Source organism: Brassica napus, chromosome A1 (assembly GCF_020379485.1).
Source record: "Brassica napus cultivar Da-Ae chromosome A1, Da-Ae, whole genome shotgun sequence".
Taxonomy (NCBI): domain Eukaryota; kingdom Viridiplantae; phylum Streptophyta; class Magnoliopsida; order Brassicales; family Brassicaceae; genus Brassica; species Brassica napus.
The window spans coordinates 20067596-20083869 of NC_063434.1; the positions used below are offsets into that span (position 1 = coordinate 20067596).

At 36.7% G+C, this 16274-nt stretch overlaps 1 protein-coding gene and 1 non-coding gene across 2 annotated transcripts; one reads left to right on the forward strand and one right to left on the reverse strand.

The window, feature by feature from the left end:
- The first annotated feature begins 707 nt into the window (after positions 1-707).
- On the forward strand, positions 708-2635 carry LOC106363237. The gene is made up of 5 exons (XM_013803013.2): positions 708-1005; positions 1119-1567; positions 1678-1797; positions 1847-2084; positions 2196-2635. The coding sequence occupies exons 1-5, from the start codon at positions 708-710 to the stop codon at positions 2633-2635; spliced, it is 1545 nt and encodes a 514-aa protein (XP_013658467.1).
- Positions 2636-13725: 11090 nt separating this feature from the next.
- TRNAG-GCC lies at positions 13726-13796 on the reverse strand. Its single transcript has one exon. It is a non-coding gene; the product is annotated as a tRNA-Gly (tRNA).
- Between the last annotated feature and the right edge of the window lie 2478 nt (positions 13797-16274).

The following is a 16274-nucleotide window of genomic DNA, read 5'->3' on the forward strand; positions in this document are numbered from 1 at the left end:
TTATTATATTTAGAGAAAATGGCTAGATTAATACAAAAAAGTGAGGTAATGACTAGACTAATACAAATCTTTTGAAAATGACTAGAGTGTTTTTAGAACCCTAGTAAATTACTGTTTAAGCCCTTTATTATTTTTTTTTAGTTGTGATTAATTTTAATTTGAAAATCCACATCAGAAGTAATTATACCACGTCACTTAACATGAAGGAAAATCAAACGACGATCATTAACTTCTCCGAGACTGTTCTCACACTAAACCCTAACTGTTTTCAAAATCGTGTTCACTACAACTCTTCTCGGCAAAACGGCTTCTCTGAAATAATCTCCGTAATATTCTTCTCTAGTCTCCGTTTCTCTGAAATCGTGTGTCCGTAAGCTTCTTCTTCAGATTGGTTGTCTCTTCAAATCTCCGTAATCGTATTCTCTGGTATATTTCGAGGTTTTGCTCTGAGTTTTTTCGAGTATTTGAGTAAGTATAATTAATGCTGTGAGTTAGATATATGTTTTGTCTGAGTTTGAGTTAGTATTCGTTACGGCTGATTTAGGATCCTTAACGTCTGATTTATAGAAGGTAATTGTGACTGATTTAGTATTCTTTGAGACTGATTTATTTATGTAATGATGGCTGAGTTATGTTTTGTGGCTTGTTTATTTTATGTCTTTCTTCTGATTTATCATTGATATGTTATATATGTCTTTTTTGATCAGATGGATGTTTCCGAAGATCTAGCAAGGGATTACCCTCCAAGACTTTACCATGAAGGGGCTTCTATTTTTGAAAACAAAAGCATTAATACGAATAGTCATTTTTCTGAGATCCCTCGACTTAGACAAGCAATTGGAATACATGTGTGGGATAATCTGAAGACGTATCCTGTTGGATTGATTGCTAAACTGGCTGAGAGCAAATTGGTGTGGTCTGGTAAGACCGTACATTATCTACTTGTAGACAGCTGCGAGTCTATAAGAAGGAGATTTGGTCTCTCGTTGTTGATCAACCTCTCAGGTTTAGCTTAATAGAATTTGGTGAGATCACGGGTTTAAACACAAATCCACTGCCAGAAGAAAGTTTTGAACCTGATCCAGAGAATTACAAAGCGTTGTGAGAGTTGTTGAAAGTGACGCTTGGGTGCGGACCCAAGTTTGATGAGCTTATAGAAGCTTTAACGGAGTGTCCATTCTGGAGTGCTGATCAGCGGAAATGGTATAGGCTGTTGTTTCTTATAGCCATTGGACTTTATGGCTTGCATCATAATTGTAGAATACCCTTTGAAAGTGCAAAAAGAGTATTCGATGATGACGCCCTGATGACTTATCCTTGGGGTCGGACTGCCTATGAATTTCTTGTTGATTCTATCAAGTTGTTGCATCCACAAGGAGGGTCGTACACCCTTAGCGGCTTCAAGGACGTGTTATTGGTTTGGGCGTATGAATCTGTCACAGTGTTCGGAGAGCTTTATGGCAGAAAAGTGAATCCAGACGAAATTCCGCTTTTGCAATGGGGTGGAAGTCGTACTCGTGCAAGTCTTGCTACTACAATAGCTAAGGAGATGAATGATCATGGAACGGTAAGGTTTAAATCAGACATATGAATCCTGTAATGTAATGTCTGAGTTATTGGATTATTTTATGGTTGAGTTGTTAATTTTAATGAGTGATTTATGTTTTTGTGTTGTAGGTGCGTGTGAGGAAAATGGTGATGAAGGAGGGTCTAGAAGAGCTGTTTCCTCAGTGGAAGGATGAAGCAGATGACCTACAACTTGATAACCTAATTAAAGATATACATGCAGATAGGTTTGTTAGAGATTTTTATGTGCAATCGAATGTGAAGAACAAAAAAAACGAAGGCTGGAGTTTCGTCAGAGGCTGAGCCACCCTCAAAGAAGCAGAAGAAAGGTAAGAAACAGAATGAGGTGAAAATCAATGAGGGTGAAACTGCTGTTGTAGAGGAGAAGGAGAGTGCAAAAGAGAAGGGTCGTAGCGAAGCGGTTCTGCTGAACATAGTTGCTCATCTCGAGAAGTTGGACCAAAAATTTGACTCGAGATTAACAGAATACGACACCAAGTTTGGAGATTTTTCCCAAGGTCTTTTGGATACCATTGGAGATACAGTGAAAACTACAGTTAAAGAGCGTCTGAGAGTTTTGGGGGTGTCCAATAGTAGTTAACCTGAAGGTCAACACGTGATGGTCTCAGAAGACAACCAACAGCCGGAGTCCAATAGTGGTCAACCTGATGGTCAAAACGTGATGGTCTCAGAAGACAACCGACAGCCGGACTCTAATAGTGGTCAACCTGCATCTAAGACCCCTATTGATAAACAGTTCGAAGACAACCAACCGCAAAAGACCCCTGATAAAGGCCAATCTGAGAAGAATCTGGCAGATGATATTGCTAAAGCTGATGCGAAAGGTATGGGAGCAAAGTTGAATTCGAAGGTTGTCAGGGATAAGGCTGCTGGGGTGAAAAAGAACTTGGATTCGGCGTTTGGTAATGCCGATGCAACAAATGCTGATTTGGTCTCTGATTCTCCTGGTAAGGAACCACCATTCAGACGCTATTGCAGGGGCTTAGGGAAAAGAAATAACTTAGCGGCTGATTTGGAGAGGAATGAAGCTGAGTTAAAGAAGAAGTAGAAGCAAGAAGAAGCTGAGTTGAAGAGGAAGAAGAAGCAAGAAGAGGCTGAGTTAAAGAAGAAGCAGAAGAAAGAAGAGGCTGAGTTAAAGAAGAAAAAGAAGCAAGAAGAGGCTGATTTAAAGAAGAAGAAGAAGCAAGAAGAGGCTGACTCAAAGAAAGATATTCCTGCTTCAAAAAGGACTCGCAGTGGTACAATAAGAATACCCATTCCGACTAAGCAAATTAAGAACACCAAGTATTCAGACGAACTGTGGCCGGAATCTGATGTGGAGGAAGATGAAAGGAAAAGGTGTGGAAGAATAAAGGAGTATCGGCTGAAAGCTGTTCAATTATCTCCAGATGGGTCTCAAATGAGTGCGGAATTTGGTCCTTCTGTACCATTTCCCCACATCGGAGACAATGTAATGACGTGCATGAGAAAAGGTTTTGAACCTTCACCTACAATATATGATTCCCTAGGACCTGTTGATCCGGTTAAAAAGGATAATCTTTTGCAACACCGAAAGCCACACGAGTAAAGACTTTTGCACCATTTCGTTGATTTTAGCTAATAAAAAGATTTTGCAGAGACTAAGTTGTGTTAAATTATCAGGAAAATTCCACATGGAAAAGCTCACGAGGATATTGAGTTCTACAGAATCCTCATCACTCCAAGACCTTGGCCCATCAAAGAATATGGATGGCTGGTTCAAAATGTAAGTATGCAGCTGAGTTATATTTACTTTACGGCTAAGTTATAAGTATGGTACAGCTGAGTTATATATTATCTGTGCAGCATATTGCTTCGTATATTATCTGTGCGATGAATGAAGATGAGTTTTGTATGACTTATGCCTAGATATTTTGTACTTGACTTAAAGTTATGATTTGTTTATCGTAACTCAGCCACCTTGTTTAAATTACGCAGCCGTTACGTTAGATATAGCTCAGCCAAACCTCAAACCATACCCTAAAATAGGGAAATATTTAATAAGTCAGCCGATTCGTCTTCATAAAACAGCCGTTTAGGTAGATATAGCTTAGCCAAACCTCAAACCATACCCTAAGATAGGAAAATATTTAATAAGTCAGCCGATTCGTCTTCATAAAGCAGCCGTTAAGGTAGATAAAAGTCAGCCATACCTCAAACCATACCCTGAATTAAAATAATTGATATGTTTATACTTAAAAAATGTTATAACATTCCCTAATAAGTGAATATATAATCAACCGAACGTCTCTTATTTATTGAATTAACGAGTTTAGAATCGATCATGATCTTGAGATATATGTTGTCTTGCAGTTACTTAAAACCTTACTTCTAATGGAATACCATGAAAATATTTCACTTCACCCTCAAAGATTACTTGAGTCATTGCGTGTGTATACACAACACGCTCATATCCAGCATCTGCTGCACGCTTCATGAGAGAAAGCCCTTCTTCATGAAGGTCCAAGGAGTAGAAAAACTGTACACCTTTTATATAAAGCGTGCTTGGATTTCCCTCATTGTAGCAAGCTTTCAACAACTCAGAAGGCATATTGAGTTCCCAGGGAACGGATAAAACATCGAGGAATTGGTAAACCCCACGCCGCTCTGCTAACGCCTTCATCGACCTCGACGATGCTTTGAGGCCAAAGAGATCTTGGATGGAGTTACGGGCCGCACGTTCAACCACTACCGCCTGAATTTCTTCAGGCAATTCAAGAAGAGGGAAAAATTTCATTTACTCTCTCAGGGGTGAAATTGATTTAGATAGACAGAGAAAATGTGTAAAAATAAAGAGTTGAAAGTCTTATTTATTGGCAGTGTGAAATCAGTCGTCTGACGACCTTTCCTTTTTTTGGCGGGAATTTTTAAAGAATAAACATGAAAATCAACAAATCCGCCGTAGTACAAAAACATTAAAACCATGAAAATTCCTACAACACTTGCTTACATCGGACAAGTTTTTGCATAATGATATAAGAAAAATAGGATCAAATCATCCTATTTCATACTACTAATTCAAAATAACTCAGCTGTTAAAAGGTAACTCAGCCTTAGTAAACAAAAACTCAGCCCATGTTAACACTAACCCAGCCGTTACGCATATCAGAGTCGTTGAGATGCTTTCCATAGGACATGAAAAATAACAGCCCGACCATAAGTATTAACTATTAAAATCAACAACCCAGATGTAAGAAAAACATGAAAATCAACAAATCAGCCGTAATACAAAAACATTGAAACCATAAACTAAGCCGTAATACAAAAACATGAAAATCCCTACAACAACCCAGACGTAATAAAAACATGAAAATCAACAAATCAGCCGTATTACAAAAACATTAAAACCATAAACTAAGCCGTAATACAAAAACATGAAAATCCCTACAACACTTGCTTACATCGGACAAGTTTTCGCATTATGACCACTATGTCTACATCGAGAACATGTGTGCTCTTTCCTAGGACGTTTGTTTGATAGTGCAACTTCTAAAGCAGATTTCATCTTATTTTTCTTCGGTCTGCCTGGTGGTTAACGTACAGTCGGGGGCAAGCAGCGTTGGTTAGCCACGAGTTCTGGAACAGGTTGCGCTGAATCAACCGGCATGACCGATTCAGCGTATGCGCTAACCAAATAATTGCTGGTATAGTAAGGACTGCATAGGGATATACGAGAAACATTCCTGTACTCCGCCGCTGCGATTGCGTGTACACATGGTAATTTCTCGAGTTCGAAACAGCGACATGTGCACTTTCGCTCTACCAAATTAACAACATGCAAAGACTCGCCGGAAGATCCATATTTAACTTCAGTGTGATGATCATCAATCCTCTGTACCGTCAAATCTCTGGCGGCAGTTACACGACCCTATTAAAAAATATATAATTAATGTGAAACGACTGACTTAGTACATCTTAAGGGCTGACTTAAGAGCTGTAAAGACTGACTTATGAATTTAAAGGCTGACTAATTTTTTTAAAGGCTTACTTACATGTAGTAGTTTCTCCACACCACGAGTAAGAGTGGTTCGCTGCGATCTGGCATCTTCTCTTCGTTCAGCAAACCATCTGGTCATCATAACCCGTATCGATTCTAATATCCGAACAATGTTAAGACCTCTAGCATTCGACAATGCTCTGTTCATTGATTCCGCTATGTTCGTAGTCATCAAATTGTACCTCTCGCCTGGGAAATGAACACGCGTCCACAGTCGGACATCAGCCCTTTGGAGGTAGCCGTGGAGTGCTGGATTAATCGCTTCAATCTCCTCGAAAATCTGAGTAAAGTCAGACATCCTAAAACATCTCGCCGCTTTCTTCACCAGACGAAATGCATCTTTTCCTTTGTACCGTCCCAGTATATTCTTATATAGATGGTACGTGCAAATTCCACGAGAAGCAAGCGGATACACATTTATAATTGCTTTCCCAATCGAGTTATGCCTATCCGAGATTATCGCAAGACCCTCGTCGTCAGGAATCAAAACTTTTAGTTGCGTAAAAAACCAATGCCAGGAATCATCATTTTCAGTGTCAACCACTGCGAAGGCTATTGGAAAAATCTGAAAGTTACCATCCTGAGCTAGTGCTGTGAGAAGCGTCCCTTTGTATCTACCATTAAGAAACGTACCGTCGATAACCACAACTTTGCGCATGAAAGGAAACCCATTTACGCTCGCACCAAACGCAAGAAACACATACATGAATTTTCCATTCTCATCGATTTGAAGACGCGCAACTGTACTCGGATTTTCCCTTATTATCATGTATAAGTAAGAAGCCAAGCGTTCAAACCCACTCTCAGGTGTTCCCTGAACGATTTCCCTTGCAAATTTCAGCGTCCGGTAAGATTTCCAATATTTCATCTGTTCACATGAAAAACGATACACATAACTCAGCCACATCATACAATTAAGTCAGTCACAACTTAAAACTAATTCAACACTATTTTAATATAACCCGGCCGCATTGTGTAAATATATCAGCCGCTACGAAACACATATTACTCAGCTGTTTCGTAAACATAACTCAGTTACACCAAAGTAATTACCTTTACACCAAACTGCTTAGTGATAGCTATTCCAACACTCGTAGGGCGAACGGCCGGACCAACGTCGCCGAGAAAGTTCTTGTACAACTCTTCTAAAATATCTGGTGTTGCATTTCGACATCGATTAGAACGCTCAGTTGTAGAACATGTATGATTCGATTCGTAAATACAAACATAGAACGCCGGGGATTCCCCTTTGGTAGAAGCACGAACCCTCCAGATACATCCATCAACCCAATACTTAACAATGAATAATGTTCGGGTTGATATGTCTACATCATAATCAAATCGATCCTTCACTATAAGAAGTTTCAGTCGTCTCTCCAAATCGGCTTTACTCTCGTATCGTTGCCCTACCGCAAGATTTAACGACGACATCTCCAACCTTGGAAGAACCTCCTCACTCTCTTTAGACCCGCTCATCGAGAAGTTCTGATATATCTTCTTGGGAGGTATCGTTGGTGACTCTTCGTCTTCTAAAGGAGACTCACCGTATGAGCTGAAGTTATCATCTTCAGATGACGCACCGTCCGAGTCGTCGAACATATCAAATCGGCTATCAAATTCATCGTCTTCTTCGTTTTCTCTGCCTGTTTCATCTTCTCCGCCTACGTTCTGATTTTCTCTTTCCACAATACTAGAGCAATCAATCTCATTGTTCTCTTCTTCCTTCTCCGAACTGCAACCATCGTAACTCCCACTGTAATTATCGTCTCTGGACTCAACTTCTGACGCTTCTACTTCTGACGCTTCTACTTCTGACGCTTCTACTTCTGAGCTAAAACTGAAGTTTGTTTTAGTCTTCTCTCTTGCTCTGTCGTCCTTGTTCTCCGTAATCTCAACACAAAGACGTAGTTGTTCGATTTTCTTTAGGGCTACAAAACCTTGCAACTGCCGAGTATTGGACACGTACACTGGTGGAGTGTCGTGCGCCATTGTTTTCAATGATTTATTCGAGAACATGTAGCTTAGCAGAATATGATCACTCATTTCATTCAATCCGTAATCATCGAGAACAGACTTTGCGAAAGCTTCATGTGTAGAGTTCTCATCTAAATGGAGAACTCTACACCCTCTACTATCAGCGTTGAATACATATTTGTTTTTCTTAATCCAGTTACCGGAAACAATAATAACCAGATCCATAACCAACTGAGATAGATGAAGAAGAGAAATAACGGGTATGAAAGGGGAGGAGAGGAATATGAACAGGCTGATTAAAACCTAGTTTTGAAATTCTTTCGTTATTGATGACATGGCAAATCCGAATTGATGACATGGCAGCTGACATGGAAATTCGGTTTTTCAGCCACCAAAATAATATATAACTCAGACACCCTAAGTCAGTCCACATGTAGTAAGTAAGTCTGCCGAAACGTGGATACTAGTTTAGTAATTAATCTTTTTCAATAACCCAGCTGTAATTATGATGAAATACAATAAGCCAACCATATCGTTTAACAATTCAGCCGTAAAACAATATTATTCTAGTAATTAATCTTTCGCTAATAACTCAACCACAATATAGCTGAGTTTCATGTTAAACCATCCAGTTTCGGCTGATTTAAGATAACCCAGCCGTCAAACATCCCATAACCCAGCCATTCGGTGTTCATTAACTCAGCCGTGGGTATATAACTGAGTCGTGTCTTTACTACGACTCAACCAAATTTTCCAGAAATCAATCCATCGATGATTAAGTCAGCCGTAACGTCAGTACGTAAGTCAGCCGTTGTCCAATAACTCAACTAGATTCATATAACTCAACCCTTACGCGTGGTTTACTTATTGTCTTAAATCAGCCTTTTTTACTAAGTCAACCATTTTATTATAAGTCAGCCAACACTTATACATATACCAGCCGTAACGAAAGACGTATTCTTATACGGCTGACTTAATGAAAACACGGAAGCGTATTCCTACGTGTCGCCAGATTTTTGCTTACGTGGCGTTAAAAAGTAATGGCATTCTCGTAAATACGTTTTTTCTCATAACGTGGATAAAAGACAAAAATGCCAGTAATAAAAAAATGATTTGTATGATTCTGGTCATAAGTCCTAAAATATATAATATCTGAGTCAACTTCTCTTATATTTATTTCCATTCAATTTAATCCCATCACGGAAATGACTCTGAACTTGTGATTGTGATAAACTGATCATAATAGAGGTGGAACTCCAAGTTAATTAGTACATAATTCAAAAATGCAGTATGCAAGAAACTAAAAAGAGTTACTTGCTTAGGCTTTTAGGGGTTCCGAGCCCCATTTAGAATTTTCTTTTGATGAAATATTTAATGTATTGTTCAACTTTGAAAAAAATATATGTACAAAGTGTGTTATTGGATTTTTAAATTACAGCCATATTGAGTATGGATTCAGCCAGGATAAATAATATAAAATTTGAGAGACTATTATAGAGTAATATCCTACAATAGCACAACTTGTTTTTTTTTTAAAGTAACAAATCAAGAAAAATTCACAAAATAGCATTAGTTAAAACTATTTTTTTTGTTTAGTGATTATGATTTAAGATTTAGTATTTATAAATTAAGATTAAGATAATTGTTTAATTTTTTTTGATGATCTGGTTCTCGATGCTTTCGAAAGAGACCCGACTAGCGCCTAAAGACTGTCTACCGGAGCTGAACCGGGGAGTCCATAAAAGTATTCAGCAGGAACCATCTTTTTCATCCCATTTTAGTCGACAGTGGCTGGAATTCAAACCTAGGTGGCAGAATTCACAGTCGTGAGCTCTTTACCACTAGACCACAAGCGGCCGGTTATGTTGTTTAAAGTTTAAAGTAATTCAGTTTTTTGACCTTTTAATTAAAGGTTAATTTGTGAAATGTACATATTGAGATAAGAAATGAAAAGAATAACCATGTAATAATCACACGGTGGAACATGATAATTATTTTTTTAAATGATATTTTGACCTTCTTCGCGAGTACCGTGATAAAGTTTGCACATACTTTTAAATAATTTCAGCATAGACTTTTTATATAGAAAACATATAGTATAAGATTTAAAATAATTTTGATTACATTCATATTTTTGAGAATATATATCCGTTTTAAAAAACAAGTTATAATATGTGAAAATGTATACATATCTTTAATAAAATTGTTTACTTACAAAAATTATGTTAAAGAGATTGAAGGTAAATAAATAGAGATAGGGTGAATTTTTATCTAATTAATTAAATCAGGAGTACAAAACTGAATTGACCCTAGCTTTTCCTAAATATTTACATTTTCTCATGCCACTGCAATATTAAATAAATAGAAAAGTTCTATAGGATAGCTTTTTTAAGTTTTTGTCACAAAATACTTCAGCAGCTTCGTTCTTTGCTACTCCCACTGTCAAAACTTCTTTTTCTGATTGGCATTCAAGTCTTGGTCATCCCATCACTCAAATTCTAGAATCTATCTTATCTAAGTTCTCTTTACCTATTTCAGACTCTGTTTCCCATAATTTTTCTTGTTTTGATTGCTTATCTAATAAAAGTCATAAGCTTTCTTTTGCTCAAACCTCTATCTCCTCCATTCGTCCACTAGAATACCTCTATACTGATCTATGGACTTCTCCAGTGGTCTCTGTTGACAAATACAAACATTATCTTCTAATTGTTGACCATTTTACTCGCTATTCATGGCTCTACCCTCTACAACTAAAATCCCATGTCAAAGAAACTTTTATTCGTTTTAAAGCCCTTACAGAAAACAAATTTCAAACCAAAATTGATACTCTCTTCTCTGATAATGGAGGAGAGTTTATTGCTTTACGCTCCTTTCTCTCTGAAACTGGTATCTCTCATCGCACCACACTTCCTCACACACCAGAACGTAACGGATTGTCTGAAAGACGACACCGTCATATTGTTGAAACTGGTCTTTTTCTTCTTCATAAAGCTAATCTTTCAAACACATTTTGGTCTTATGCTTTTTCTATTGCTGTGTATCTAACAAATCGCATGCCTACCCCAGTTCTATCTCTAAACTCTCCCTACTCTCTACTCTTTAAAGCTCAGCCTAATTACTTAAAGCTAAAGATTTTTGGTTGTCTTTGCTTTCCCTGGTTACGTCCCTATCAAAATCATAAACTTCAAAATCGTTCAACAAAATGTGTTTTTCTTGGCTATTCATTAACACAGAGTGCTTACCTATGCTATGACACGATCTCATCTCGCTTGTATGTCTCACGCCATGTACGGTTTGTTGAAGACACATTCCCCTTTCCGTCTCTCACCAAAAATTCTTCTCTTCCTACTGCTGAAGTAAATGACTGGACTTTTTCCGTCTCTGTCACTTCCACGACGTCGGTGCCGCCAGAGACAGCTCCTCCTCAACCGCCACCGAGTGCAGATCGATAACCGCTATCGCCATCTCCTCCCCCAATGCCATCCTCTCCAATAACTGAAAGTGATCCTCTCAACTCACCCGAGCCTGCCCAACCGACCCTAAATCCGAATGACAATACCCAAGCCCATTCAACACCAAACACCAAAGCCCACCTAAATCTCAATCTCCCTAACGAAGCCCAATCAGAAACCAGAAACCCCACCGCCCAACCACTTTTACCTGAGGCCCAACCAAATATCTCAAGCCCAGTAAACAATAATCTCTCATCCTCTTCCCAACCAAATCGCGTAAATCCTCCGCATCAACCCGTCGTTGAACCACCGCCAAATCAACACCCGATGACAACCCGTGCCAAGAAAGGCATCTCCAAACCCAATTCCAAATATGCCTATGCCACCAACCTCAGTCAATCCCAACCCTTCATCCCTACCACTATTGCTCAAGCCCTAGCAGATCAAAATTGGAGACAAGCCGTCATTGATAAGTTCAACTCGATTGTTGCGAATCACACTTTCTCTCTGGTCCTTCCGTCACCACATCAGAATCCGGTTAGCTGTCGACGGATCTTCACCATAAAATACAACCCCGATGGCTCTGTTTGCAGGTACAAGGCTCGCTTAGTCGCAAGGGGCTACACTCAGCTTCCTGGCATTGACTACACCGAGACGTTTAGTCCCGTGATAAAATCAACGATAATTCGTCTGGTCCTGAACATTGCGGTGAGTCCCTCCTGGCCAATCAAGCAACTAGACGTGAATAACGCTTTTCTTCAGGGCACGTTAACTGAAGAAGTCTATACAATTCAACCTCCCGGCTTTGTGGATGATGATCTTCTGAATCATGTTTGTCGATTGCACAAAGCTCTCTATGGTTTGAAACAGGCGCCGAGGGCTTGGTACAAAGATCTAAGCAACTTTCTTCTTCAGTCTGGTTTCGTCAACTCTGTCGCTGATACATCATTGTTCATCTTACGCCGAGGCTCCAGTCTTCTCTACATGTTGATATATGTCGACGACATTATTGTTACTGGTAATGACACATCTCTTCTCCAGACGTTCTTGGATTCTCTCGCAACTCGTTTCTCAGTGAAGGAACCAGAGGATCTTAATTACTTCCTTGGTATAGAAGCTATCAGAACTCCTTCGGGCTTACACCTAACACAGCGAAGGTATATTCTGGATCTTCTCTCTCGGTTTAAGCTCATGAATGCACATCCTGTGTCAACACCCATGGCCACGCATCCAAAGCTTACAATCAACATGGGCGCTCCTCTGTCGGATCCTAAATAATATCGCTCAGCCGTAGGAAGCCTTCAATATCTTGCGTTTACGCGGTCTGATATCTCTTACGCTGTCAACAAGTTATCTCAATACATGCATGCTCCGACTTTGAATCATTGGCAGGCGGTCAAACGAGTCATGCGTTACCTTGCTGGAACGGCTTCACATGGTCTTTTCTTCAGTCACAACAACATCTCCTCTCTTCATGCTTACTCGGATGTTGATTGGGCTGGTGATACTGATGATTTTGTTTCCACAAATGCCTACATTGTTTATCTTGGTAAGCATCCCATCTCTTGGTCATCAAAGAAACAGAATGGAATAGTTAGATCCTCCACTGAAGATGAATATCGATCAGTCGCAAATACTTCTGCGGAACTTCGTTGGGTCTGTTCACTCTTGGTTGAGCTTGGGATAAATATTAAGGGTCCTCCGGTTATCTACTGTGACAATGTTGGTGCCACACATCTATGTGCAAACCCTGTTTTTAATTCTAGGATGAAGCATCTAGCGCTTGATTACCACTTCATCAGAAATCAAGTAACTGCTGGAGCACTCCGTGTAGCACATGTCTCCTCCAAAGATCAGCTAGCTGATGCCTTGACAAAGCCACTCTCTCGTGCTCCTTTTATCTACTTCTCTTTCAAGATTGGTGTTGCTAAAGCACCTCCATCTTGAAGGGGCGTATTAAGGAAAGAAGATACTATCATAAACCATCGTATATTCTTTGTGATACTTGTGTATCAATCATCTTGATTTCCTCCTATAATCACTCTTGTACAATGTATAAATATGTGTATACTCTGATCAATAGAAAACATCCTTTACATCTTATAGTTTCTTGGAGAATAGAGGAGAAGAAGTCTCAAACAGAGATCTCTTTTCGCCGCAAACAATCACATACATGATATATGTTATTTGCTTCCCTTCTTCTTCCATTCAATGAATCAAAGAAGAGTGTCACTAGCTTAGCTACGCTTACGTTGCGCCAAGAAGGTGCAAACAAGAACGAATCAAGGTGAAATCATGTTAAATTGAGGGATTTAGAGTTTATGGGTTACGACTTACGGGGCTGGGAAGTGAACTTTTAAGAAAAAAAATTTTCTACTCCAAGTGTTTTAAATTAAATAAAAAATTTATTTAATTTTTTTTGTTTAATTCAGTTATTGGATTGGAGTATTTTAGACTTTTGCTGGTATTTTTTCTTTCTTCCTTTTTGTGTGTTATTCTAGTCATCATTACACAAGAAATGTAACGTTATTGTAGATAATTTCTCTTATAATATAAGTTGTTGTTTTTTTCATGCCTTCTGTATTTAGAATGAAAAAAAAAAACATGAGAGCTCAGTAACAAGGCCTATATCAACCGGTAATCAGAAGAATGCAGAGGACCCAACCTTTGCTTTGCACAAATCCTCATAGCTCTCAATGCACCAGCCGGGAATCGAACCCGGGTCTGTACCGTGGCAGGGTACTATTCTACCACTAGACCACTGGTGCTACTTGTAATCTTTTGATTCAATTCAGAATGTATTTGGAAATATATCCCAGCAACAGAAAAGGGTGGGTAATTCTTTTGAATCTCTCTCCTTTTATACAAAACAAGTATGGTTTTGTGATCTTGATTAAAATTACAGACTCGGGAGAGGACCGGGATTATCAGGTCTACAAGTCTGGTTATGTCGGTCTGAACATATCCCCCTATATATTAAAAGAGAAGTCACTTTAGTGATTTCTGGTGACGTGTCGTTCATAGGTGAAGTTTCAAGAAAATTGTTATAATTTGATTGGTAGATGATTTTAATTTTTATTTATTTAATTTTGATCTAAAATTTAAGGTAAGTCTAAAATCATTTAACATCACTTGCCATATAATCTACAGAATAACAATTTATGGAAACTGATTCTCGAAATTATAGAGAGATTAATAATGTTTTATTTATTACTTTTAATATTTATAAACTATAAAATATAATGAACGAAATTTTATATAAGATAATTATAATTGTTTTATACTCTACTTGATGAATTGTATTCGAATATAATTATATAATAATTATTTTAAATATTAAAAAATTCAAACATGTTTATTAATATTATTTATCGTTGTTTAAAGAATAAATTTATCATAATTTTAAAATAATTTACAGAATGTTATAAATTATTAATTAAATTAAATTTACTTTATATTGAATATTTGTTTATTGTTAAATATTTTTTAGAATTTCTTTTTGATTTATTTTTTCCATCGACACTACTAAAAAGGAAAGCCCTCTAAATACTTACCTTATTTTGTAATTTCGATATATCATTTAATTCATCGATCTCACTATAATAGGAAAGTACCATTGAATACTAATTGCAAGGGAAAACATAATTTAATGACCAATTAACATCACTTTCCAAATGACTTACATAATATTATTAATAACTATTTATGGTAACTAATTGTCGAAAGTATGGTATATAAATCCATTTTATTAATTCAAATAAATATTTTGGATTCCAAATGACTTACATTATATTATTAATAACTATTTATGGTAACTAATTGTCGAAAGTATGGTATATAAAGTCATTTTATCAATTCAAGTAAATATTTTGGTTTATTATTTTATGTAGTCTATAGATATATTAGAATATAAAGTCATTTTATCAAATCAAATAATTTATTTTAATTCATCGATCCCCTATAAAAGGAAAGTAACATTGAATACTGATTGAAAAGGAAAAAATAATTTAATCCCTCTATTAACATTAACTGCGCAACAATATTAGTTAATACATGTAATAATTAGTTTCCTTATTACAAATGGAAAGAATTCTCTTGATTTTGTTGATTGATTTTTTAGAATTTCTTTTTCGATTTATTTTAATCATCGACACTACTAAAAATGAAATCACTTTAATACTTAACTTTTGTGTTTTCTCGATTCAAAGAACATCTTTTTGCGATCATTTCTCTGTTTAATTCATTAAATACTCACTAAATATTTTAGATGTTAGAGAAACGAAATTAATTGACAAAATATTTTCTCTCATAAAATCATGCATTTAAAACTTAATATTTATGGTGAGACTTGTCAACCAAAATTCTGGTGCAATCTATTCACGAGATGTTCTTATTTAGCTTTATTAACAAGATATTCCAAAAATAATATTACCTTATAAGTATAAGATTTATTGAGAATTTATTAAAGAATATTCTACTTCTTAGCTTATCATGCAAGCTAAATCAATGAGAAACGTCTACCAATTTACTATAAATAAGACATTCACGGTAGAAGAAACGAAATAATTGAACTTTGTATTCTGAACTTTTAATGTTAATAATGTTCTGAACTTTTTTTTCTTCTTATTTTAGAACATTAAGCTTTTATATTTCATGAGAGCTGATTTTTCTTTTGGTTTATATGCAGATACCCTATTATGACGATTTCTCCACTGAAGCTATATATGATTTGATTGTACACCTCTTTGATATGTCATTTCGATAACATCTTTGTTCTTCAATCTGGTAAAAAATTTTTACTCAATTTGATAACATCTCTCAGCTAAATCATTTCAATAGCATCTTTTTGTGCTGCGAATATTTTTTTTTTTATTTGTAGATTTATATTATTGTTTAGAATTATAAGCTTATATATACACATATTTGTTTTTTGGTTTGCTGATTGTGATTTTGTTTTATATTTTTTCAGAGATGATTTGAGAGAAGTGGTCATATTTCAGACCTCTAAGAGTTCACCATTCCGATCATGCAAAAGATATGCACTTAGAATGGTATTTTCTTTACTGTACATCAAAATTGGATAATCAATTATATTTTTAAAATATCTATAGTAGGATGGTATTTTCTCTACTGAAATAATATCTTATTTCCTAATCTCATGCTTTAATATTTAAACTTTAAGGACAAGATTTGTTAATTAAATCATTAGTGTAAACTACTCCCGAGATATTCTGTTTTTTATATTT